The 26,203-nt window shown below is 52.7% G+C and overlaps 1 protein-coding gene across 2 annotated transcripts in view; it reads left to right on the top strand.

Moving 5' to 3' along the window:
* The window catches only part of SLIT3 (slit guidance ligand 3), a 529,219-nt gene that overhangs the window by 398,981 nt on the left and 104,035 nt on the right, over positions 1–26,203 (top strand). For both annotated transcript variants that reach the window (XM_037057739.1, XM_037057738.1), the window contains exons 7-8: positions 14,557–14,628; positions 20,372–20,535. In XM_037057739.1, coding sequence (XP_036913634.1) covers positions 14,557–14,628; positions 20,372–20,535 — 236 coding nt within the window. The remainder of the gene's footprint in view (positions 1–14,556; positions 14,629–20,371; positions 20,536–26,203) is intronic.

Below are 26,203 nucleotides of genomic sequence, written 5' to 3'. Positions count from 1 at the left end.
GGGGTGCTGTGACCTGGGCCCGAGAGCTCGCCTAGGCAGGCTGCCAGTGATGCCAGGTCCCCCCAAGGAGGGTATCAGCACCTCCCACAAGCCTGTGGCTTTGTCATTCCCTTCACCCAGTTTAGGGGTCCCCACAGAGTTGAATGTAAGTCAAACTCACAAGAAAAAAGAAAATAATCCCTCTTTTTCACTGACTTACACTCTAGTCCCGGAGATGATTCGTTGTCATTTCTGAATGTCACCAATTGCCTCTGGCACTCAGCGAGTTGGGGGTTCCATTCTCCAGACCGCCCCAAAATACAGACCAAACCTCCGGTGTGCCACTCAAGTTTCTTAACTGAAGGACTTTATTTACTGTGGGTCACACGCCCTCCTGGTACCCAGATCATCGCCCTTTCCCTTCCACGCGTTCCACTGATTTGGCGATTCACACACTGGGTTTTGTCTAAGTGAGGCGCGCTTATCCATGGTTGAGTAGGCCAGGGCTGTGCTTCCAGCCTGTCCGGTCAGAAATCCGTGGTGGTGGTGGTGGTGGGGCTCTGAGCCAGGCGTTCCTGGTCCCTGTCAGCTGGATCGATGATGGGCAGACAGTTCCCCAATCATACCAGGCTCCTCCCTGCCCCACATGCCATCCTGGGTCAGAAAAATGTTTAGTGAAAAAGAAACCAGTAAGAGTATGAACGAATGAAACAAAAATGAGAAAAGCTAATTATTGAGGTAGTTAGTTTTTTTTCGATAGTGCTATAGAAGAAGAAAACAGATTTTCAGACATTTTCTCCTGACTACATACAGCCAACAGAAGCTCCGTAGATGTGCCACCAAAGACGCCAGCCCCAAGAGGACAGGGAGGCACCCTGACAGTGTCTCAGCCCCCAGTGAGTGGTCTGCCTTGGGAAGATTACTGGTACCAGCCGAACCGCCCACAGAGAACCAGTGTGCACTCTTGTGAAGGCCTAGCTCCCATCTATGTCACTTGCCAGCTTTGGAAACTCAGTGACATTGGTATAGCCTGGCCCTGGAAGGACCTCAGTGTCTGCAGGACCATCTAACTGTGGTTGGAATAAGGCACAGAGGCCAAGGGCGGGCCCTGTGTCAACCCGCCTACCGAGCTCCAGCTCAGCCCACGTTCGGAGGAGATGCGGGAGTTAAAGCAGAAGTGGGAATTAATCAGACTTTTAGGGTAGTTCTAATTCACCAGCATTCGGGCAGCTATGATGCGACCTGACCCTGAGTTCCACTTGCAAACACAGAAAAATGGAAGAGAGAGTTCTTTGCTCACATAAGAGGCAGTGAAAAGAAACAGACACCAGTCCTGATATCCATGGCTGAGGGGTGCGGGCCCTGGGTGCAGGGACATACACAGGCTCTGTTGGTCCAGCTCAGGGCCCCCAGAGCTCCGTGCGGGTGGCCGTCTGTTCTCTGCTTCAGCCAGGCTTCCTCTGGGTATGAACTAGATGCTCTGATTAACAATAATAATCCAGTGTGCTCTGTGCCGTGGTCCTCCCTTATCCACAGGGTATAGGCCCCAAGTTCAATGTATGAATTAGACTCAGTAAGAGACTAACAATAATAATAACATAGAACAATTACAGCAATGGACTGTAATAAAAGTTGTGTGAATGTGGGCCCCCATTTCAGGGACCCCTTGCCGGCGTCTTTCCTCCAGGCTCAGTGCTCTCTGGGGCAACACGTCGCCATGGGCCGGAGCGGGTTTTCTGTTCTCGTCTGTCACCCCAAAAGCGAATGTCTCTTCCATGGTAACTGAGCAGTTACCGCTCGCTGTGGTTGTAACATCTGCAGTTTCCGGTATGACAGCAAAATTAGCACCAATTTCTTCTCCTCCTTCACAATTTCACAGCTAGAGGTTCTCTTCTCACTGTAGGTTTCAGCAACATCAGGCTGTGATTTTTTTTTTTTCTGATTAAGTCGAGAACTTCCACCTTTTCGCTTATAGGAAACACAGCTTCTCTTCGGCATATGTGAATTGCCAGCACCACTAACCTTGCACTTTCGGGACGTTATTAAGTAAAATAAGGGGGACTTGAACACCAGCTCTGTGATCGACAGTCGATCTGATAACCCAGGCAGCTACTAAGTGACTAACGTTCGAGCAGCGTGTGCGGCATAGAGACGCTGGACGCGGGGGTGATTCACGTCCTGGGTGGGGCGGAACGGGACGATGTGAGATGTCGTCACACTGCCCAGAGCGGCACGCCGTTTCAGACTCGTCAGTTTTTTACCGTATTGTTTATTTCTGGAATTTTCCGTGTAACATTCTTGGACCACAGTCGATCACCGGTAACACACTGCAGAAGGAAAACTGGATAAGGGGAGGGACTACTGGAATACAATGATATGAACTAATTATTGATATAGTCACTATACATATTGTGACTTTCATAGCCTCCGCTTTCTTGCATGTGCTGTCTTCTAGGCACTGTGCAATTAGGAAGCAGCATTTTGTATAAATCCCCAGCAGGGCCTTTCCGGGTGGATCTTGTGAATCTCATTCTACCCATGAGGAGCCTGAAGCCCAGAGACACTGAGTGACTTGCCCAGAGTGACACTGGCGAGCGCAAAGGGGCTGCTTTTCCTGTGTCAACTCCAGCTCTGCCTGACACCCGAACCCCCGCACCTAACTGCTGTGCAAAAAAGAAATTTTAAATTTAAAAATTTATTTCAAAATACATGCTGGAGAAAGAGTTGTGTGTATCTGTGGGGTTACCGGCTGTAATAAATGCCCAGGGTAATCAGGACTGATAGGTTTTCTTTTTGAAAAGTTGACCCAGAGGGCACTCAACTAAATCTGTGACTTGGGCTTAATCAGCATCACCTCCAAGTCCACGAAACTACCCCAGACCTGGAGGTCCGAGGCCAGGGTTGAGCTTGGAGGGGCATCAGAGTCTTCCTGTCGGACTGGCTTCCAATCCAGCCTCACCAAACTGGGTGGCTTAGGGCTCATGTCCTTATCGTCATGTAGACACTGTGGTATCAACCCCTGGCGGTAGTTAGGTGTCTCTGGCAAGTCACAGACACCCAACTAGGCCTCTCGTGACAATTGAAGCTCAAGAGCCACTTCTAGAACCTCACACCAGCCTGGTGTATAGTAGGTCATCTAAGTGCAGGGAACCAAACCAAGTGGAAATGAATTAACTGAAGCTCACTTTGCCCCAGTCCCCAGATGTTCTGCTGTGGCTTGGCCCTGAACAGAACAAGGTTAAAGTTGTCCCTGAGTCATTTTAAATATTGAACAATGAAGTATTTTACTGAAACAGCACATTTCTCATATGCTTTACCGTCGGTTTTTTGTTTCTCCAGCTAAATGGTGATTTTCTTTTCCTTATTAACAGTGAACAAAATTAGAACCTCAGTGAAAATCAGTGTTTCCAAACAAACGAGGCTCATTTTCATTTATTTACAAAATGTTTCACCTGGGTTTCTCTGGGAGATGCAAACAGTTTACTTTTGAGCAGACTCTGGAACCGGAGCGTCTCTTCAGTCATGACAGAGATTTGAAATAGACCTGTCTGTCAAGGCTTCATGAAAGTCTTAAAACATCTTCAGAATATGATTTTTGGGGGGTCCTGTGCTGCAAATTGTGAGTTGCTCAGGCGATCAGGATGAAAACTGAACATTGTAGAAAACACCAAGAATGCCCATCCTGCCCCCAGAAAACTAGGAAAGAAACTGGCACTCCCCCCCCCCCTTATAGTCCCCTGGACTGGAAGTTTGGTCACAGGCACGTTCTTAAAACATTTAGCTTGGTTTTCAGAATATCAGCTTGAGGGAAAAGTGAACTTTTCTTAATGAAGATCTTTTTTCCCCCCATGTAAATAAGCATGACTTTAACAGTTTGGGTAACTAGGGTTGGGGGGGATCTAGTGGTTTCCACTGGAGTTCCTTGTCCTGTTAATGAAAAGCTACTTTCATCTCAAAATCGAAACGTGTTGTGTGTGTTCCTTGGCCAAGCGGCTACGGCAGAGACCGCTCGATTGTTCGTTGCCTACAGAGGATCTCCAATGGGTGGGGCTCCCCTTGTTAACCTCTCCTACCAGTGGCACTGAGGTGGGGTCAGGAAATGGACGTCCCAGAGGCCGCGGCTCCGGCCGCCAGGTTTCTGGGCTGAAATTCTGGCTTGACACACTAGACCAGGGAGCAGCCTTTTGGTTTGCTTGGTCCCACGTAACACGAAGTGGAAAACTAGGTCTGCATCTTCAAAAAAAGAATCCAGAAGGTTTTGTCTCAGGGGCAAGATTAGGAAGCCAGTGGGGGAAAATGCCGTCAGAGCCGAGTGGGGCTTCTGCACTGGCCCCTGCCCTCTCTCCGCCCCCCGCTGCCCGCTTTGGTGCCTGGTGTTTGAGCACGTTCAGTGGTATCTTGCTCCTTGGGCAGCAGTGAAGGGAATGCGATTCTGCTCCTCCAAGGCCGTACCTGGAGGCGCAGACAAGCCCTAGAGAGGCCGTTCTCCTTCCACTTAGGAATAACTCAGAGGATCCCCAACTATTGGCCCATAGGTTGAATGAAACCTGCAGACGTGGGATTTGATTTTGTTTCGTTTTGTTTTAGTCTTCCAGTGTTTGAAAAAAAGGAATTAGTTCCAATGTTTAGCATCTCGGTGATTTCATTTGAAAGTGTGTACGTTCACCTTTCCGTGAACATCTAGAAGCTATGGCTGCAGGTGCCGCGGTGATTGGAGGAAGGCAGTGCTGTGTGTCTGTGCCGCCTGCCACTGCAGCCACACGCCGCGTGTGCCTCCGGAGCACTTAAAATGTGGCTTCTGCTGGATTTTCCAGCGTACTTCATTTCAACTGATTTAAATGTAAATGGCCGCCTTCTTGCACAGTGCTGCTTTGGAGCTGAGGGTGGGCACCCCATTCGGGCTGCTCACAAGTTTGAGTGTGGCCAGATGTCCTGTCTGTATGCGGATCTGGGCGTCCACAGGCACTACCCCCGCCCCACCCCACCCCCACCCCCGACCCACTGCGTCTGGAAAACTGTCCCCCTTCCGGAAGTGCCATGGGAGAACCAGCGCCAGCCCAGCGGAACAGGGGAGGGGAAATGGAGGTCCACTGGCCCCAGCACTTCCTTTTAAAAGAAAGAAGCTCCCCCAGGAAGGTGAGGAGACTCGCCCACAAGCTTTCTCCAGCGCTCTAAGTGGCCATCTACCTTCCTCCTAAATAAGCAGAAAGGAAACAAATTAATGAAGCCTGCCTCTATGTCCTGCCTTCCCATGTCCCTTAATCTCCAGTACTTTGCCAAAGGCAACATTTTACATTCAGCACAGGACCACACCCTCCCTTCCTAGGGCCTTCCCGTCACTTGGCCACTGCTTGGGGGCTGGCCATCCAGCATCCCCATAGGTTGCTGTCCAGTAGAGAACAATCTGGAAGAGATGGGCTTCCACATCACTGACCCTGGCTACTGGTGGCGACCAGAGCCCAGTGAGTAAACACTGGGGGCACCTGCCCATCTTCAAGCCCCAATAGCCCAAGATGTGAATGGCAGCCAGGTTCCCGAGAGAGTCCCTCCCTTACAAATATCCGAGCGGTACCTCTCTGGCATCTCAGCCCAGGGCTGTGCCACACGCACCTTGTGTAGTTTTCTGCTAACGGGCCCGACATGACTCAGGTCCTAACGATACCCGAGAAATGACAGGGCGCTCAGCGCCGTAACTGATGGCGGGCAGAAGGGAGAAGGCAGAAGTAGCAGGCAGAAGCCAGACAGGAGGGCACCTGCTGGGCGGAGCACAGTTTTACCCCATAAACAGAAATGTCCTCAGGGCTCTTCATCCTTGAATAACGCTTAGTGGGGAAAGAGAGCCTTGAATACTTCTAACCACTGAAAGACAGTCCTTTGGAATAGTGGGTGTCTCGGCGAGTGACCGCCCCTCAGGAGGTGCAGCGTGTCACCGTAATGCAGTCGGAGTTCTTTGATCGTGGGCATCCAGTGCGGCCTCGGTCCTCAAACTTCATCTGTTCCAGAAAACCATCTGAGGGTGATTTATTCAAAAACAAATCTCCTCTGTCGCCTGAGGGAACGTGTGACGGGTCACACAGGTATCAGCATGACAGTGTTGTCGGGCAGAGAATTGACCCCCGGAGTTTTGTCAGGCGGTCAAAGAGACATTTTTTCCGTGAATAACTTAGCAGAGAACCAAGACGTTCAAGAACTGAGACTGGGCTGTACATGCTGAACGTGTACTTGGTACATGTATATCGCGTGATGTGTATGTGTCAAATGTACATAGATTTGCTTTACATCATTAAATGAATCTGTTTGGTTCAGAGACCAAAAACTGGCTCCCGAGGGCTGGATTCTGCCCCCCGCTTTGTTTCCTCTGTGACTTTCGTTCCTTAAGGTTCACCTGCGTTGAAAAGGCAGAGCCTTCCCATAAAATGTCTAGACGTCTGGCTTTCTCCTTTTAGAAAAAGGGAACAACGAGCAGCCTTGCACCCATGTCCCAGCATAGCGACTGTCCCCGGACACTGGAAGGGGCGATCAGGGGGTGGAGTTGCTTTGACCACGGCCCCAGGCAGCCCACTTATTCATTGAGATGTCAAGCCGAGCTCCTGAGGGCAGCCGAGTTCGTCCTCCCGGGTCAGCCCAGAAGGCTGTTCAGAGTGGAAATGCGTTTTCCTCAAAAGATGGGAAACGTGTGACCCTTCCCAGTTTGAAAACTCCATAGTATATAGTCACTGAGACGTCCTATGTGCCAAACCTGAGGCTTAGCCGTGGGGCGCAGAACAGGCGTGTGCTCTGTCTGCTCTTAGTATGCACATCGCCGAGTATCCCTACGCTTCCCGTGTTACTGGGCTACACCTCAGACTCAGCGGAGGTGGGAATGGTCTGTCCTCCCGCTCCAACTACAAACTCAGTGTCCGGTGATGGACGACGGAGGTCGTTCCTTCATCCTGAGCCCGCCGCAGACATCTGCACACCCTCGCCGCTGCCCGGCTTCTAAATAACGTAGCCCACAGGATTGGTTGTCCAGGCTCCCAGTTCCTAGGTGAAGACCTCGCATTAGGAGACTGAGGCCATTGCGTCCGTGTCGTCGTGTAAGGGACATTTTACAGTTCCGTTGGTCACGGGGAGGCCGCCGAATCATTCTGAGTCACCCTCAGGCATTATCTGCGACCTTCCCAACGCCTGAGTGAGGCGTTCTTCAGGATCCAGGGGCCGAACGCACGGAGTGCCGCGAACCGTTACACTACCAGCCTCTGTGGAGTGGTGGCGAGATTGGAAAAGGGTCCTTTCCCTTTGGACCTTCCATTCCTTACATTTATTTGGAAGGCCTCTCTTCTTGCTGTCCTTTGATACCGCACCCCTGCCGGATAGCACGCGATGAGTTACTGTCTGTCACAACATTAACATACAATGAAGGAAGGACCGAAGACAAGCCCGTGTGCTGAGGAATCCATATCATCAAAGACCCAAATTGGCAGCTGATTGTTTTTATTTATTTCTGTCGATTTTACAAGACACCTGGAGACCGTTTAAAATGTTACTTGGCGGTGAGAGCTCTGTTTAAAAATAACGCTCACCCCGGTGCCAAATCACTTTGGAGTTGGGTACAAATATTGAGACAAAAACCCCAGCTGTTATTGCTTTGGCTGCTAATTTGAGGTGTCAAATGAGAGGCCGACTGCTATACGTCAGTGAGTAAGGCCCCTTGTGAGATCATTATGTTGTCTAACAGTGGAGAGTAATGGGCTAATCAGTGCAGCATCGGTTGTTTTCATTATATGCCCACACGATGGTTATGAGCTTTAATTTAAACGGTCCGAGGGGAGATCAAGGAAATGAGTTATGCGCAGCACCCAGGATAGTCCGAGAGAGCAGGTACCATAGGAGAGGTGGCTTCCCGCCCTGCTCTCCTCTCTCTCCCTCCGTGGCTCCTTCTGCCTCTCGCCTCTCGGTCCTCAGAGACTCACTGTCTGCTCCAAATGGGCAGGAGATGAGCTTTGTTTAAGGAGATCTGTCCTCGGTGCTTCTCGATGCTCCTGAAACTCCCAATCAACCAAGTGAACAGTACGGGTGGCTTTGGGCAACGCATAGACTCGTTAGCCAACCCTTGACCTTAGCGGGCTCTGAGACACCATTGCCCCCTCTTCTGTGCCACCACCGCCCTCCTTCTCTGTGCTGAGTGCTCTTTGCCCCTTGACAAGAGGACCTGGTTGCTTCAATGCTGTTGCTTTGAGCAGCCGTGGCAGAGGGGTGGACCCCACGGTCCTTGCCACGTTGAAGTCAGTGACAGCGGCCTACCACTAGCCCATCTGCCTCGCCTCCGCCTTGGGAGGCATAGAAATCGGACAGCTGCCACCTGTCCGAAGGCACTCCTGTAAGAGGCAGTTTGGTGAAACCGTTAAGAGTACAGGTCCTCGTATCACACTGGACGGATTGGCTCTGCAACTCTCTAGCTGTGTGACCGGGTCAAGTTCACGGGTCTTTCTAGGATCCCAAGTGAAAATGACAGTGGTGTCTCTGGGAGGTTGGGAGAATTAAACGAGATTCGCCCTTGTGAATTCAACACAGGCACTGTTGCAAGTACTTATACCTTCTGGGCTTAGCGAGCTGGTCATGGGGCACCCACACTTACAAGTACGAGTCAGGACACCTCCAGGATCACTTTGAAAAGCCATCCTGTTGCCATAGCTGCTGATGACTCACTGAGCGGCTCCTTCCTGGGGAACCTTAAGGAGGGAACACCTGACCTCTCTATCTAGACTTAAGTAGTCAATCAGCCTGGAGATAGGGACGCCCTCCTTTAGATAGGCCCAAGGAGTCTGGATCCACACCTGAGTGGAGGGGACGAAGAGGGGTTCCCAGAGCACCCCGGAAGGTCAGCACACTGGGAGGCTGCTGTGGCACTTCCTGCAGATGCCTGGCTCTGCAATTACGTGGTACATGCTCACAGATAATATCGCTGCATTAGAGCCAATTACGGAGTGTTATGGACACACAGCACGCAGACTGCACCCAGAGCCAGGAAAGCACAGAGTGATAAAGCGAAGGCCTAATCGGAGGAGACAGAGGGAAATGTCAGCCTTATTAAGGTTGCCAGGGTGGCCTGGCTGCAGCTGGACTTAGGTCCTCAGAGCAAAGATGGCTATCTTGAGGGACGCAAGGGAGAGCCCCACCTCACCACTCAGCAGAGGAAGGGGCGGGGCTGGGGCGGAGCTCTCCATGGTGATGACAGCTACCTCCATTGAGGACTGACTGCGTCCTATTCTGAAGCTGGGGCTTCTTTCTAGGTGGGAAAGCACTGCCCTCCACACAAGAGGCCTTCGGTCCAGGCCCTCATGCTGCGCCCTATAATTAGGTAAAGGCTCCGATCTTAGCCTTTTCCCTCGTTCAGCGGTTTTCCACTTGAGATTCCGTGGGACTACTCCACAGGCCCATTGAAACACAGGAGGCAGGGCCCACCCCAGTGCTTCTGGTCAGGACATGCATCTCTGACAAGCTCCTGGGTGATGCTCCAGGTCTGGGAACACACTCTGAGAACCACAGAACTGCCCAAGTTCATTCTGTGCCCAACCCAAAGTGGAGTCCCCTGCCCTGTCCCCAAGCCGGGCCTTCCGCATGCTCTGGTTCCATCCCAGCATCGCTGGTCTGGGGAATGGGGAGGCTTGTCTTCCCAGGTGGGGTGAGAAGGGAGCAGGCCAGACTTTGACCGCCTGCCGTGGAATCCCAGCTCAACCACATGCTGCATGGGCTCTCCTGCCAATGGTGTTCGTTTCTTTGTTTTAGGTTGGAGCGACTCTGACCTAGTCCCCTCTTCTTGCAGAGCCCTTTTCAGCCTTGCCTGGTGCCTTGCAGCTCATCGCTGGCAAAGGCGGGACGAGCTCTGCCCAGGTCTAGAGCAGCCAGAGGTCAGCAAGCATTGTCGCTGGAAAGCCAGTTAGTAAATATTTTAGGCTTTCCGGCCATATGGTCCCTGTCACAACTACTCAGCCATTGTAACAGGAAAGCCGCTGTAGACAGTGCACAAGCAAATGGGCAAAGCTTTACTACAAAAACAGGCCACGGCCGGATGAGATTTGGCTTGGGAGAGACCGCTTTCTAACTGCGGGACAGACCAAACTGTGTACCGGGCCCTCACGCGTTCATCGTTCCAGGGTGGTGGCAGGGCAGGGTCAGGGGGCCTAGTCTTGCCACAAGACTCCAGTATTTCCCTGAGGAACACGGGGAAGCACAAAGACTTCCTCGGGGTATTAGGGTTCAACCTGTGCCCTACAGACGCAATGGTAAGTTCCCTCAGCTCCTAGTGCCCCTGAAGAGGGTGTGGCCGATGCCCTCCTCACGGTGCACACAGCTGAGAGTGGTGGGCTCCCTTGGAAGAAGCGGCCCTGTCCAGAGAGACCATTTTAATGTGGAAAACGGTCCGTTTTCATTATTAGGCACGTGTTCTCCAAGTCTGGCAAAGCAGAAGAGACATGAGACAGTGGACAGGTCAAACTTAGTCGCTATATAAACACGGGGTTTGTAATGGAGGCGGGGCTTTGTAAGAGAAAAAGGGAGGTAGGAAGACTATCCCGTCGTGGGGAAGTGCCTTCCTGCTAGTTCCGACGCCCATTCGGTAGCTCATGACGGTGCAACAGGGGGAGCCAAGACAGTCCTGAACTTGTATGCAATTACTGTGACTCTGAACTTGAAAAAAGGCTGAATGGAAAGCATTTACTTAGGGAAAGGCCTCTAAACTGGGTGACTTGGGGTAAAGCATGTTTTCTCAGAATATTTCCAAAGGAGCCAAGCAGCGAGGATGAAACTAGACCCCGGAGTCCAGCAGAGCCCTGCCAGGACATGGCGGGAGACAAGGTGCGGGCGATGAGGCCACCACAGCGCAGTCTGAACCAGCCGCCCAGGTGGGTGGGGGCGGGCCATGGGCAGACCAAGCCATTTCTTTTTCCGTTGCTTAACTTCTAAAGACGTGTGTGGAACAAGAGGCAACGGGAGGCTTGTTCAGTTGTTTCCAGCCGTGGGTCCCTGAGTGGCCACGACGGGACATCGTGCCAAAGTAACCAACGCACCCTAAGCACAGGAGGCAGAGAGCAAGCCGGGGGGAACTGCGAGGTCAAGAAAGCACAGCAGGGCCTGAATTCCCTAGGAGCCCGTGTGCTGCCCTGGGTGAGCCTCTTACCTCGCATAGCCTCAGGTTGCTCGTCTATAAAATGGGAACCATAATTCCGGCTTCAGACCGCTGCAAGGATCACACGAGATGAACGTGCAAGTGCATTGTAAACTGTAAAGGACTGAGTGAGCAACAGTAATGAGGGTTGGTGGTTATTGACCGTTGCCTATGAGCCAGGCAGGATGCTAACAAGTGTGCTTTCCATGACTGGTTCCAGGGCATGGCAGTTGCCTGAGGGTGCTCCCCCAAAATGTCCATGCTTCATCCCAGGAGCCTATGACTGTGATACAGGGACTTGGCAGATGGGACTGAGTATCAGGAGAGGGGAGGTGGCCCTGGATGACCCAGTTATGTCATCCATCGCGAGGGTCTTTGTTAGAAACAGGAGATCACGGAGCCGACAGAAGTAAGCGGCAGGAGCGATCAGGGAAGGGGCCACGCCAGACAGTGTGTGCGGCCCCTACAGGCGGCAAAAGGCAAGGCAGCAAATTCTCTTCCTGATGCCCCCAGGAAAAAACGCAGTCCCTTGGACCCATTTCAGACCTCGGGCCTCCAGACTATGAGGAATGAATTTGTGTCGTTTTCAGACCCGAGTTACCGGTAATCTATTCCGGCAGCAACAGACAACAGAGAGAGGCATTCTTCCCAGAGTCAGGCTTGTTCGGGCTCATACCCTGCTACCACCATGTGCTTCCTCCAGCAAATAGAGAGACAGCTAAGTGTCTGCCTGCCTCACAAGGCAGTGGAGTGATTCATGGACGTGGTACCAGCAGAACCCTTGGCCCAGCGCCTGCCTGACGTGCAGTAAGCTCTCAGTTAATATTGGCAGTTATTAGCTTCTTACCATTTAATCGCCACTGAAGCTGTAGGAGATTTGTGCTATTATTACTGTCTCCATGTTGTAAAGGAGGAAACCCAGTAAGATTAGGAAAACGGACTTAGGGTTGCACAGGCTACAGGTGGCGGAGCCAGAACCCCAACCAGGTCTCCGCTTCCACAGTGCACGCTCACCCACTCCGCCCACTGTGTTGGGTGATGGCCACAGCACCTCTGTCGATGCCACCAAAGAGGGCACTGTGTTCTCTGCACAGGCCGGCAAGGCTGGAAATCAAATCAATGTGTGTGTGTTAGGGAAACAAAAGCCCCCAGCTGCCATGGTAGTCAGCGTCGAAGAGGTCGCCAACACTCCGGCACCCGTGGGCTGGCCAGCCCCGTGCAGCAGATCACGGACATCTGAGTACTGTGTGTCGTCATCCTGGTCCTGGGATAATTGCCGTTACTGTGAATGTTTTATAGCCCTCATTACGGCTCACATTTAAATATCAGTGTAGTAATGCTTAATAAGTCATCGCTGCCGGATGCAGTTAGTCGAAGACCCGCATAGAACTGCTCTGTCTGTTCAGCTCAATTAAAGCTGGCTGTGAACTTGACCTGGTGTTGGGTCCACAGCCAGCCTGGCTGGAAGGAAGCCGCTTTTCTGCAAAGACTTCTTGGTTTTCCGCAAAGCCACCTTGCTTTTCCCCTGTGAGCAATAAGGAGGATGCTTAGACTTGGGGGCTGGTCAGGTGGAGCCTAGAACTATGGGATGGATAGAAGGGGAAATGAAGGCGTCACTTAAGGCATTTCTAATCTGTTGGAGAAGCGGGTGGAGGGCATAATCCTCACCCCCAGGAAGCGTCCTGCTAAGGCAGGAGAGGCTGGTCTGATGGGGGCGATGGATCCTTCAGCTCAGCCTGGTGAGATGTTCTGAACGCTCCCTGAGTGGGTGGAGATAGGATGGATTCACGGACACACATGCACACACTCATACACTCATAGAAAAGATAAGCCACATAAAACAAAACAGCTCGGTAGGTTCAGCCTCATAAAATGCAAAGTACCTGCACTGGTGCGTCAGTAAAGGTGCGGCGTAGGCAGAAGCAGGCAGTGTAAATTTGGTCTGTTCGCTCCTTTCTGCCACGGGATACGTCTAAAATAATGCCAGACATGTGTGGTAGCTGCTTCATAAATGTGGGCAGGAAGGGAGAAAGTGCATTAGGTTCTGTGTAAGCAGATTTCCCTCTGGGCCTCTTGGCCAAACTAATGCCAAGTAGGACAGGGGCTGTTGAGGAATAGCCTGATGCGAGGGGGTGCGATCACTGGAATCCCACTGTGAACTAGAAACTGGGTCTGGGCCGGGGCCCTGGGGGGCGGCGGGTACAGGGGCCCCTGTGTACTGGACAAAGCTCTGTTTCTGTTTCCATGGGGGTTGGGGTTGGGTGGGAAGGACAGGACCAGGCTCTCTCCAGCACTGTCAGGAAAGTGGGAGCCTCGGTTTACCGACAACAGACTGCACGCTAAGCCTTTTGCCCGCCTGTGAGGTGGTGCCATTGCCTTCCTCCACCCGCCAGTGAAGAACCTGTGGATGAGAGATGCTGACAGTTAGCCCAAGACCACACAACTGGGCTATATGAGATTTAACTTGAACTGTGTAGGGATCGCCTCATGGGGCTGTCAAAATGCACAAAATAGAAAACGTTAGAGGGCACTTTAAGAGGAAGATAATCTGTTCATTAAGAGCCAAAGGCAAAAACATCTGCTTAACGGACGAGCAAAGACTGCCCTGCCTCCGTCCCATTTCCATCTCTGCAGACGGCTTCCACTGGGCTTCTGGAATAGGCTCCCGTAGAAGAGCAGGTCCAGGGCGGCACGTGCCTGCAGCCCGATTTCCTTCTGTAGCGAAGAAGCTAGTCAGTGCTCGTGTCCTGCTGTAGGAGCTCCCACCCCCTGGTCGTGGAGATGCACAAGGAAGGGGAGACTTCACCCCTGTGCTCACAGGCTCCCCAAGAGCCAGAATAACCTACCCTCATGGCATCCTATTGAGGCAGGGTGTACCTGGGGCAGCGCAAGGAGTTTGGGGCAGGATAACGCCGATTTCAAATCCCTACTCCGGAGCGTGGCAACTCTGGGTGCCTGGGAAAGCCACCTTGCTTCTCTGTAGCTCAGCCTCCTCGTCTATAGCACGAGGGTAATGCCTGCCTGGTAGGGCTGTGTATGACTGAGCGAGATGATGTGTATCTGTTTCCTTCTTTCTAAAATTCGGACAGTAATACGTGACCAGCGTTGTAGGTGTGAGAATTAGAGCTATTGTAGTGAAGCCCTCGGCACATAGTAGGGTTTCAGGAAGTGATGTTGCTCCAGGCGGGTCAGTAAGTATGGAGCTGACAGCAGAGGGGAGGGAGGACCCACTTGAAAAAGGGAATGAAGGATTCCCTAACTTCCGGGAGACCCATCCACTTGGCTCCGGCTGCTCCGCCCACTGCCCCATGACTGGTGATCCGTGGTCCCTTTGGCAGTCACATCCTTCCCTCCCCGACTTCCATGAGCATTTTGGTGCCCCTCAGGCCACTCTTCTGCTGACCATTTCCCTTGTCCCTCTGTCTCCACAGCACCCTCAACAACAACAACATCAGCCGCATCCTGGTCACCAGCTTCAACCACATGCCGAAGATTCGAACTCTGTGAGTAAAGGTCCTTGCCTCCTCCCCGGCCTGCTGCCCATCCCCCCCCGCAGCCCGGAGTCCAAGCTGCGTGTGAAGCCCACGGAGCTCTGACTGGCCGGGTGGTCCTTCTGTCCCAAAGCTACTTCCTTCTGCTGCTGACTAAGTGGGTATTGGTGAGCGAGGGCAGGGTGCAGGTGCCATCCACGGTTCTGACCCAGCCTTCTGCGGCAGACAGACTCATTGCTCTTCATCTTGGGGATCTTCCTCATGTTTTCCATCTTGGTGGAAGTCTGTTAGTGTAAGTTTTCGCACAGCGTGTAGAACCGGGTCCTAACGACTCACCCTTCCCTTGGCTCATGTCTCGTGACCCCTGGTGGTTCTTTCATATTGCCGGTGATTACCGTAGTTTTCCCCTCGGTGACCCGTGGGGGAGAAGAGGTCTTAGCCCCTCCTCCCTGCCCCCACCCACCACACTCCCCTGCTCCTGGATGATATTCTGGGAGTGGAACGCAGTAACTTGGTTCTTTATCGCCCGTGCTTGGGTGGGCGCAAGCCTTCCGGTGTGTGTGCTCAGGAAGTAAACTCTCCATAGCACTCCATACCCAGAGCTGTTTAGTGCCCTTATTCCCTGGGAGTTCCCCTCTACTCGGCAGAAACGTTTCTGTAAGTTCCTCCACCACATTCCAAGGAGGTTCATACTCATGCTCTTCCTGTGGGCGGAGCCTCGGGGGTGTTCGCATCAGCACTGTAGGGGAGAGCCGGCCCCTCGAGCTTTCATCCAAATACACTCAGGGCCAATTCCTGCTTCATCTCTCCTGTGCTGGTTCTGGGGCCTCTTCTTCCTCCTTATAAATGGGGATGCGGGGTTCAGATGAGACTAGACATGTCAAGTGTCAGCAAGGAGTAGACAGCAAATGATGACAATGTTTTATCATCGTCATCATCACTATTTAGCCAGAAATCGGGACTGACAGTACTAGGCAACCAGCTTCTCCATGGCCCCTATGCAACATGGACTCCACAGAGATGAGAATCCTGAGAGCAGCGCTTCCCAAAGTAGCGCCCCTGGGCTAGTAGTGTTAGCACAGTGCCTAGAACTTGTCAGAAAAGCAAAACTTCAAGCCCCACCCCTGAATCAGACTGTCTGGGGTGGGNTCCTGTGCCCTGTACTGGTTCTGGGGCCTCTTCTTCCTCCTTGTAAATGGGGGTGGGGGCTTCAGAGGAGACTAGACACGTCAAGTGTCGGCATGGAGTAGACAGCAAATGATGACAATGTTTTATCATCGTCATCATCACTATTTAGCCAGAAATCGGGACTGACAGTACTAGGCAACCAGCTTCTCCGTGGCCCCTATGCAACATGGACTCCACAGAGATGAGAATCCTGAGAGCAGCGCTTCCCAAAGTAGCGCCCCTGGGCTAGTAGTGTTAGCACAGTGCCTAGAACTTGTCAGAAAAGCAAAACTTCAAGCCCCACCCCTGAATCAGACTGTCTGGGGTGGGGCCAGCCCTTCAGGAGATCTCGGGGCTCCTGAGGTTTAAGAGCCCCTGCCTTGGTGAGAACAGGACCTTATCTCAGATGAGAATGAAGCCAAGGCCCACGGAACGATTTATAAGGACACAGGAGGGAACGCCCTCGGAAGGACCCAGAGAGGGAGTCGGGCAGGCCTGAGTTTAAAGGCCAGGTGTCCCGCCTACTCTGCTCAGGTGTCCTCATCCCTCTGTGCGTGCCTCCCGGGTGTTGGGAGAAGGAAATGCGTTACAGCGTGTCTGGTCGTGGTGTGCACACAGAAACTACTGGTTATTAGGAGGAAGAAGAAAAATAATCTGGGTCCCGATTCCACTGTTGTTCCCCAGTTCTTCCTTTGATCCCTGATATGATAACATAATTAAGCTAAGAAAAACCATCTCTCCCCTACTTTTGAATTGGGATGGGGCGGTGATGGAGTTTTAGGGAGAAACCTTTGGGTCTTCAAAGACCTGGTCAAAGTAGCCAGCAAACCTTGAACAGGCTGGAGAAGGCCATGCCTCTGTGACCTCTACTTCTCCTCTTCTTATTTTGAGTTTAGGAGCTGGGCTAGGTCCACAGGAGGGGGCGTGGCTAGGCCTAGCCCTTTGGTGCTTTGTTTGGATGTATGGGGGTGGGGTGGACAAAGAGAGTGCGAAGGTTTATTCTCCTTGTTTCTGTTGCCATTCTTCGCGTGGTCCTGGCCACTCATCTGATGAGTTCGAATCAATCAATCAACCTCGGCTGTTCTCTTTGCTCCCTGCCTTGTGCCGTTTTCTCTTTAGTTTAATTTCAGAGATGGCTCTGTGCAGAGCTCCCCGGGGACTTGAGCTGACTAATCCCCCTTCGCTGTAATTAAAGGGGGGCGCCTGGTGCTGGAGAAGTGGGGAGCAGAGGAGAAGGGAGGAAGTCATAAATGGGATTTCTAAAGGAAAGCTTTTATATTGAATTCAGAAAGCCACATTTTATAGGAAATGAACACTGGCTCTCTCTAAAAGGATTTTCTGGAAATTTAATTTCGCGTCTGTGGCTAAAAGGCACCTTTTACAAATTGGCATTCGTATTCCTTCACCTTATTTTCTGTAAAGGTGGTTTTGCCCACTTGGGGTGTGGCGTTTCTGTCAGCAAAAAAGTGCAGGACAGCACACAGCAACCGCCTGGTGGCCTTGGTGCCTTGGCGTCAGAATCGGAGAGGACAGCCTTGGACAGTGGGTGGGGAGAGAAGTCTGAAGCAAGTCTCCTCCCCATCAGAGTAACATTGAACATGGCTTCGGTGGTTTGCCGTGCGCCAGGCCTTGTGCTAAGCACTTACATGAATCATTTCAACCCTCACAGCCACCATGGGAGGGGGGCATCCTCATTTATATCCCCACTTACGGATGATGAGGCCCAGCATTACATCACCACCCAAAGTAACGGTCGTAAAGCACAGAGCCAAAGTTACATTCGGACAATGTGACATCAGAGCCTGAGTGCATCCTGTTTAGCAGAAAAAAAAAAAAAAATGAAGAGCAGGTTGCAGGTGAGCTGAGGAAGGTGAGACCAGAGCTTTCCATGTGGGGTCAAAGGGCCCCTGGAGACCACCCACCCCCAGTCACTGCCGTCCGGACTCACCAAAATTACTGTCAGTAATTAAAGTCATTTCCCTTCATGCTCAGGAGAATGAGAAATACTCTTGGCAGCATACAGCTCACATCTTATGATGAACATGACTGTTTTTCTTCTAATATTTGTAGTTGGGATGATTTTACTCAGTTTGATCTCCCGAACGTGATAGGAAAGGCAGCTTGAACGACTCTGACAGCTCATCTTGCCCAGCATTTCTGGGGCATGAAATTCCAACGGGGGAATCCGAGTCTGTCAACTGCCCCAGGCTTTGACAAGGGCCTTCAGGTCATTCTTGGCCACCTCTGTTCCAGGGTCCCACTTGGAAGAGGAGAAATTCCTACCAAGACAGAGGGTCGGGGAGCACCTGTGGCAAGGTTAAGGGGAGAGGCGGCTTGGGGCTGGCTGTGGAGAAGGGAGGAAGAACCAGCCTAATAGAATCTTCCAAAAGGGGAACCTCTGACATTTTGATTATCTCAGAAACAAATCCGCTCAGGAAGGACCTGACTCACCTGAACCTCCCCCCTGTGCTCCCATTGATCGCTCACCCCTGATTGGACCTGGCAGGAATTTGCTCGCATGGCCCTGCTCCTGGGTCCACCCTCGTTGCTGTGGAGCGAACCCCCGCCTCCCATTTCCTCAGCTCCTACTCCTCACCACCTCTCCCAGCGGAAGCCAAACTCATTCAAAGGCGCTTCCTGCGGATACCCAAAAGATCCCCAGCCCCTCGGTCCGAGCGGTCCACAAGCCTGCCTCTGCCCCACCTGTCCCCCCTCGGGCTCACTGTTGCCATTTTCCTGGGCAGCCCTTCTACCCAGCATGTGTGTCTGGCCATGGAACCCCCTGTCCCTCAGGAGACCGGTCACTTTCCCTCAAGCAGCTGGTCCCCAGGAATTCCTTCTTCGCCTCATGGCCTTGGGCAAAGAGGACCCCACTGCAAGCATACCCGCAGGCCCCCCTCTGTTCCAGCGCAAAGGGGTCATCTTTATTGAATAAAGAGGACTGACTTTCCCCCTCAGACCCAGGGTCCTTTTCCCAGCTTAGCATTTTGCACCCCCACCCCGAACCCCTTCCCACCTGCTGCGCCTCTCTCGAGTACCTTCAGCAACATGGGGTGGGGGTGGCCTCTGAGCTTCGAAACCCAAAGAGGAGAGTTGCTTAAATCCCATTATAGGCAGTGTGTCTCAGGCCTGGGACTCTATTAAAATGTGTGTGACCTTAAACATTGGCCCTGGAGCACAAAAAGAAATTTATAACATCAAAATGAATCATTTGAAGACAAAATCATAAAAATCTTTTCAAATTTTTTTTCAGCAGAAAAAAAAAATGGCATCTTACGTGGGAATTGTGTTCATTTAGTCAGTCTGATGTGATGGGGTCAGGGTGGCCCCCACGGGGCTGTCCTGACAGAGGTGGCGTCCGTGCTGGGCAGGGAGGCTGGCCGGCACTTGGCACAAGTTAGCGGCTCCTGAGAGACGTTCAGCAACGTTCAGCTTACGCTAACTGGAGTGTGGTCAAGAGCCCTTCAGCTCCCTCCGTGTCAGGCAGGGGGTAGCCTGGGCCACGGCTCTCGGCTGCCACTCAGTATTAACCGGCTTGACGCAGAGCGCTCGAAAGTCCCCCGATGCTGCTGGCTGATTAGCGTGTCCCCAGGACTGGGTGTTTGAAATCTGCACCAGAAAACTGAGTAAGGATCTGGCTTGCAGAAACCTCATGTGACTTAAACTCTCCTACGCCCACTTCTAATGACCTAGGGTTATAGAGAACATGCAGGTTGGAAACCCCCGGGGAAGACTCTTTAGAAGCCCCTGGGGGTCCTTAGTTTGTGCCCCGGTTACTGGAAAGGAAACTCAAGTCATTTTACTGGACAGGATTCCCCTTGGAAGTGGAACCTACTGATCACTCTGTGGAATCTTACTCCCTCCAGGGCATGGGATTGATCTGGAATCACAGCTACAAGAGGGAAGAAGCCAGAGTCCTAGAACTAGTTAGGAAGTCTTTCCAGAGATACCTCACCCAGGCAGAATAGCAGATATACCAGGTGGACTCGACTTTGGAAAGGAGAGACACCTTCTCTCCATGCCTTGCTCAGCCTGCTGGGCGCTCTCAGTGGTGCTGCTTTGGGGCTCACCGGGACACACACAGGGGGTTCATTAAAGGGACACTCAGGGAGAGAAGGAAGGGTAAACGCACCTCAGGTCTCCGCCCCAAGGCCACTGTAGCCGGGCATGGAGATCGAGACGCTGTTTGGAGCGCTCTACACTCGTGCTGGCTCAAGTACTGAAGTTTGACTTGGATGAGGAGTGTCCCTGTAGTGATGCTGCTCCCCCCACCCCCATTTGTTGAGGCTTTCCTGAGCAGAAAAGAAAAGTGTAGAATTACTGTTAAGAGAGTGAATCGCTCTGAGCCCTGGAGGCATCATTGGGTGGGGCCTGCGTGTGAGGGTGACTGACCTTTGTGGCCTGGCTATGTCAGTGTGGAGGCCCCCCGTGGTGACCAAGTGGTGCAGAGGGAGATGTTTCCGGGGGCTCCTGAGGATTATCACGCCGGAGAATGGGGAGAAGAGGTTTAGCAGACTCTGTTCAGCTAGTGGCAGGCTCCCCTCTCCGCACTGTGACCGTGGCTTCCCTCTGTCCCTTCCTCTCCCAGGCGCCTCCACTCCAACCACCTGCACTGCGACTGCCACTTGGCCTGGCTTTCAGATTGGCTGCGGCAGCGGCGGACCATTGGCCAGTTCACACTCTGCATGGCGCCTGTACACCTGAGGGGCTTCAACGTGGCGGACGTGCAGAAGAAGGAATATGTGTGCCCAGGTGAGACTGACCTACCCATGAGCTCTCCCCGACACCCCCTGGCCCTAACAGACACCCCAGCCCAGGGCGTGGCGTGGAGCCCCATGTTCCCCCAGCACTCGGTACTCACCCAGAGAACTACAGCGCCTCAAGGGGAAGGAAGGGTTTTATCTGTTAAAGGAACAGGCTCAGAGAACTTATGAATCACTTTCTGTTAAGCCTCATCGTCCGTTGTGCTAAGAAGCCTCACATTGTTAGGTACTGTAGCATTTGCTAAACATATTCCTGTCATCCAGTGGCTCGCAGAAATTCAGGGACAGGATAACGGAGGCTTTGGAGCCAGCTCGTGAGGCTGGAAACCCTGGCTCTGCCCCTTCTGGGCGTGTGACTTTGGCAAGTTACCTAGCATGCCTGCGAAACGGAAGTAATAATGGTACATAGCTCACGGGAGGGGTGGGAGGACTGAGAGCACTTAGCGTTGTACACAGGACTTGGTGAGAGCTAGTAAGTGGAGCTTAATTACTGTAGTTTGGTGGGCCCACAGAGTGTGCTGAGAAACATAAGCATCTGGTCTGTGGACAGTCGACGTGTAATAGAAGCAGGTTGTCTGTGGGGCGCAGCGAGCAGAGCTGCGTGCACACACGGAACTGTGGGCAGCTCAGCTCTCTGGGTTCAGGAGGGCGCCGAGAGGCGGAGACCTTCCCAGAGCAGGGAGCAGCTTTTAAACCGAGTCCTAAATTTGCTGGCTTGTTTGTTTTCTCTTTCCATTGACATCGTCCAGTCCCAACTGCTCTCCCTTTTCTGGTGGCAAAAAAATAGAGTTAATCCCTTGATTTCCTTTAAAAAAGGATAGAGGACTTCCCCACAGAGGTGTTCCTGTTCTGCAGGGACCCCATCCTGGAACCGGGCCCAGTGGCCTCTAAAGGCTGGGAGTCAGGCGCAGGAAGGAAGACAGACAGTGGGGAGCTGGACACTGGTGGGGGCGGCACCTCTCGCCTTGCTTAACTGTCACCTGCTTTCCGGGCCAAAGGTTTTTGAGCCAGAATGTGCTACGGGGGCCCGGGGAGACCAGGGGTGCAGACCAGTCCGCCTCTGCTCTTAGGCGGCAGTTGCAACTCATTAAGAATTTTCCTTGAATTCAACGGCACCTCATTCTCCGCTGCTCGTTCCTGTCATGTTACTACTTCATCAAGTTCTTTATTATCCCAAAACATTCGAACATGCCTCAGAGCAGCACCTCAATAATTTCCCACAGACGCCCACTTAGAAATCGCTTCCCATCAAACACATTTAATAAAACCGTTTATCACACAAGCACCCAACTCCAGTATAGCGACTGTAATTACGGTAATTATTAGGCAAAGGATACAATATCGGCCTAAGTGCCAGTGAAAGAAATAATTGTAGAGTGCAGAAGTCATCCAAGAGCTAATGAGAAAAACTAATTGGAGAGAATGTTAAAACGCATCATTGTAGGCGGGTGCCGAGTTTAATGCTTCGCAGGACACGAACGCCACTTCATCACAAAAGCGCCTTCCCGTCAAAGTATCGGCGAGACGTTGCCTTATCCAGCAGCAGCCAGCGTCTAAAACCCCGGGTGTGGGGCGGACCCTGGTGGGGTCAGCCATGCCACGCCCCAGTCTTCATCCTTCAAAATGGCCAGATTGCTCAGTCAGGTTAATAGTTACAGAGGAGCGTCCTTGTCACCTCCCCTGTTTATAGCAACGAGGCCCACGTGATGGTCCCTGTGGCTTCTTGGAGTGAAGCCAGGTGTCTTCTGAGGACCCGAGAATTTAGTCCACAGACTCCAGACACGAATATGCTATTGATCTCCCCTCTCTCACTGTCGTGTGAATTGAGGGGAGCACCGCATTGGTGGCCCCCATGCATAAGGGATTCTTCAGATGCTTCCCGAGTTGTCATGGGTAAAACAGGATGCTGTGCAGGTTACTTTCTGCCAAGGCCAAGGGCAGATTTAATGGCCTGGGGGAACTGGTGTGCTGCACGCCCATGATGAACGAACCACCATCCTTAGAGGGGGCAGGACGACCACCTTGTCCAAAAGTGTTACCTCTTTGGTAATTAATGGTTAAAGGCCGTTTCTGAGGCTGGGATAAAAGGGTGCCAGAGGACGCAATGTGGAGCAAGACTCAGGTTGTGCACCCCAGGGAGGTCCGAGAAGGGTAGTTTTCATGTGCTGACCCCCTGCCCCCCGCACACCCACAGCCGGGGTGCAGACCCCACCCCAAGGCAAAGAGCCCAGCGAGGCATTGGGATTCGGCGGTCTGGTTCAGGCCTGGTAGTGATTCTTTAGCCCCTCGTTCAGGCTATTCCTCCAGTAACTTGCGGGAGGACGACTTCAGCCAAGACAAAGAGGGAAGCAGGAACATCTCTTTAAAAATTGAGGTTATCGCCTCAGGAGGAAGGAAAAGTGTGGGGCACCAATGAAGCCGTCCCTGCGAGTAGCTTCATCACCAGTGGCCCTTGTCAAGGGCGTATCAGAAAGCTTCCCCAGGCCCTGAGATGGTGTGGAAAACTCATCAAACACACCACTGCAGAGTCAGGGAAGGCGTGCTTCTGTGGGCCTGTGGGGGCCCGGCCTGCCCAGCTCCCTGCTGCCTCCCTTCACACTAATGCAGCTGCCTGGGGCCCAGCACTGCTCCCCAGAAGCCTGGGCTCCGGCTCCTCATACCCCATCTAACCCAGAAAGCCACTAGCAGCACACTGTGACAACATCCATCGCCTCTGTCCCTACACCTTTCCCATCCAAGGCATTTATGTATTTTTCCTCTGGGGAAACAACTGGGACTCTTTCACCAGGGTGAGGCGCTCTATCTCAGTTTACTTCCTGTGAATGTCTTTCTGTGGTCTGCAGCGGGACGCCTTGGTTTCCTTCAGCTAATGCTGAGATGATTTCTCTGTTAGCTCTTCTTGATTCAGGAGAAAGGTTAGGGCCCCTGGACTAGAAGGGTCTGCGGTCCCTGCGTCGTGGTGCTGGAGCCAGACTGGGGCTTGACCCAGGTTCACAGAACAGCCCGGGGAACAGGCTCTGCTTTGGCCATTCCTCATGTTATGTGAGTTGCAAGGTTTGGTGTGTTTTTTTTCCCACCTTTATCTAAAGGGCTTTTGGAGGGGGTGGTTAAACCCTAGGATTTACCTTCCATGTGTCAATTTTCTGGTACTTTAATCTGACAAAGCATTTAGCAGTCACTCTTTGTAAATCAAGAGGATTAAACATTGGACCCCTGCGTCAATCATGTCTTTCTTTTAAACATCTGTGAACTCATCGGGTTGCCTGCCTTTGAGTGTGAGACGTATGTCCGTGAAGGTCAATCTTGTTTTCCGGTCACAGGGGGGGCTCATCTTACATTGCTTCAGGTGCCCAGTGCCAAAACAGTGTTTGATTCTCATAGCCTCTCAATATGATAATAAGCATATTCTCGCTTCTTATCAAAAGTGAAATAGGTGTGTCTCCCTGGAAACAAGAAACTTTCCCCCTTGGTTAATTTTTTTTTAATTTGGGGCCAGTTACTAAGTATAAAGATAATTAAGCTAAGCCTGACTGGCCGCCCATCTCTTTAGGAGGTTTTAATTAAAACACCATAATTGGACATTGCAAGAATGAGATTATTAGGTTTATAGCCATTCCCAACATTATCATGCCCCTGGTATTTAAATCACGTTCATTTATATTCTCATCATAATTGCTCAAGCCCCATTGTTACCGCCGTCTGCTATTGGCTTTGGAAAGGGCAGAGGCCACCAGGGACTCTTCATCTGAATGCTGGAATTAATGCCTTTACACACGCTCGCATGGCTTTCAGAGTTTTCGATGCCGTGCACGCTACTGGGTGGCGTTCTCTCTAAAGACGGAAGGAAATAAACACAACTTCAACACGAGAGCATTCGACCCATCCCACGTGGCTCACGCAATCCGTGTCTCAGCCCCGAGCCTCCTCTCCCCGCCCCCTTGAGACTTCGAGGCTCTGGCGGTCTTCAGTTTCACGGCAGTTTGGAGAGGCATTTGGGGATGTGTTTCTGGCACAGATGGTGAGAAGAGCATCTTGGGCAGTTTGCTTAACCTTCCTAATTCTTCTGTTTCCTCATCGGCATTATGGGAATAGCAGTAACAGAACCTGTGTCACGGGTTGTTCAGGGGGATCGAGGGAGGTCATATACACACAGCACTTCACGCAGTGTCTGTCACACAGGGAACAGGCTGCAAGCGTTAGCTACTTCTGTGAGAGTGATGGTCATTCTTAGCTCGGCCACGACGGTGGCCCTGGGCAGGAACACTCGCTCTCGGGGCTCTTGTTTCCTCACCGTGACCATGGCCCTTTCTAGGTCTGAAGCTCAGTGACCTTTGCCCCACTCCTCTGGGCAGACGAGTTAGGGTCTTTCGCTTTAGGTGTGACCATCATCCCTGTTTGCTGAGTAGGAGAACACAGGTGACGAGGTGGGCAGAGCCCCCTCCCTGGTCATTGCCCGCACCCCCCCCCCCACTTCCCTGTCTCTCAGAACCAGAGGGGAGCTGCTCGGTCAGCAGAGGTAGGACGGTTGGCTCCCTGTCCGTGCTGGTGACCGTGGCACTTTCCCCACGAGCACTCTGGGGACATATGTCTGTCCTCGAGGTCGCTGAGCCCCTTCCCTTCCCTCCTCGTTTGGCACGGAGGTGGCTTCGGCTCCAGATCGAAATTCCAGAGTGGAAGCGGCAACGGGGGAAAGGTGGGCCCGGCCCCCGAGGGGACACAGGTACTTGCTCGCGTCCCCACCTACGTCCCATTCTGGGTGAGAACGTCCTCCCACCTCCTTAGAGAACATCCTCCTTAGTGCCTGGGAGGAGCTCCAAGAGCAGACCTTGGGCACTCATTCAAAAAGGAAGACACAAAAAGCAAGGCCACTCGCACTCCTGAGTTTGTGACAGAACCCCTCGGAGAGCCGAGGGCGGGCTTCTGGGTGAGGTCATCCCTGGGCTGTGATTGGGGGGGGTGGTGCAGGGGTGACTCCAGTGGACAGGCTCACTCGGGGACAGTGAGGGTCCCGGGCCCCATGAGGACGTGTTGTACGACAGGAACACACGCGTGCATGCAGCCAGGCCCAAACCCAGGTGCCTCCCCCCTCCGTCCCCCCACCCCCACCCCGTGGAAGATAGGCAGAGGCTCTTCCCGTCCCGATACCAAAACTCTGCTCCCATGCCTCTCTGCTCCTCCTCCGCGTGTAGTCGAGGGGTTCGCTGGGTAGGAAGGGGGGTGTTTCCTCACTTCGTGCCCTTGGAAACCCACTGCCCTTCCCTACCCCAACCACCCTCAATGTGTGGGGCGGGAAAGGCCAGCAGAGTTTAGTGGAGTACCTAGGATAGCCTGGCCGTGGAGGTGAGTTCAGTGGGGTAGGGGACCAGGCAGGTGGCCTTGGTCACCGCTGAGAGCTGTGGCAGAAGGCCTTTGACTTCAGGCATGAGAGTCCCAGCTACCCACAACAACCCCATCGTCCCGCTCTGCAGCTGATCCTGTGGACCAAAGCCCAGGACACTCAGGAGTCAGGGGGCCCTCCCTTAGGGCCCTTCCAGAAGGATCTCTCACCTCCGCAGCCTGGGGACATTCAGCCCCGTGTCGGCAGGGCTTCTGGGCCATTTTCACTCGTGAGTTCATGCTCTCACTCCCCAAAGGAGTGTTTATCAAGTCCGCTTTGT

This window comes from Sturnira hondurensis, unplaced genomic scaffold (genome assembly GCF_014824575.4).
Source record: "Sturnira hondurensis isolate 20B ecotype Veracruz unplaced genomic scaffold, ASM1482457v3 Scaffold0009733, whole genome shotgun sequence".
Lineage (NCBI taxonomy): Eukaryota > Metazoa > Chordata > Mammalia > Chiroptera > Phyllostomidae > Sturnira > Sturnira hondurensis.
The sequence above is the reverse complement of the archived record's forward strand: the minus strand, read 5'-3'. Positions and strand labels throughout refer to the sequence as shown.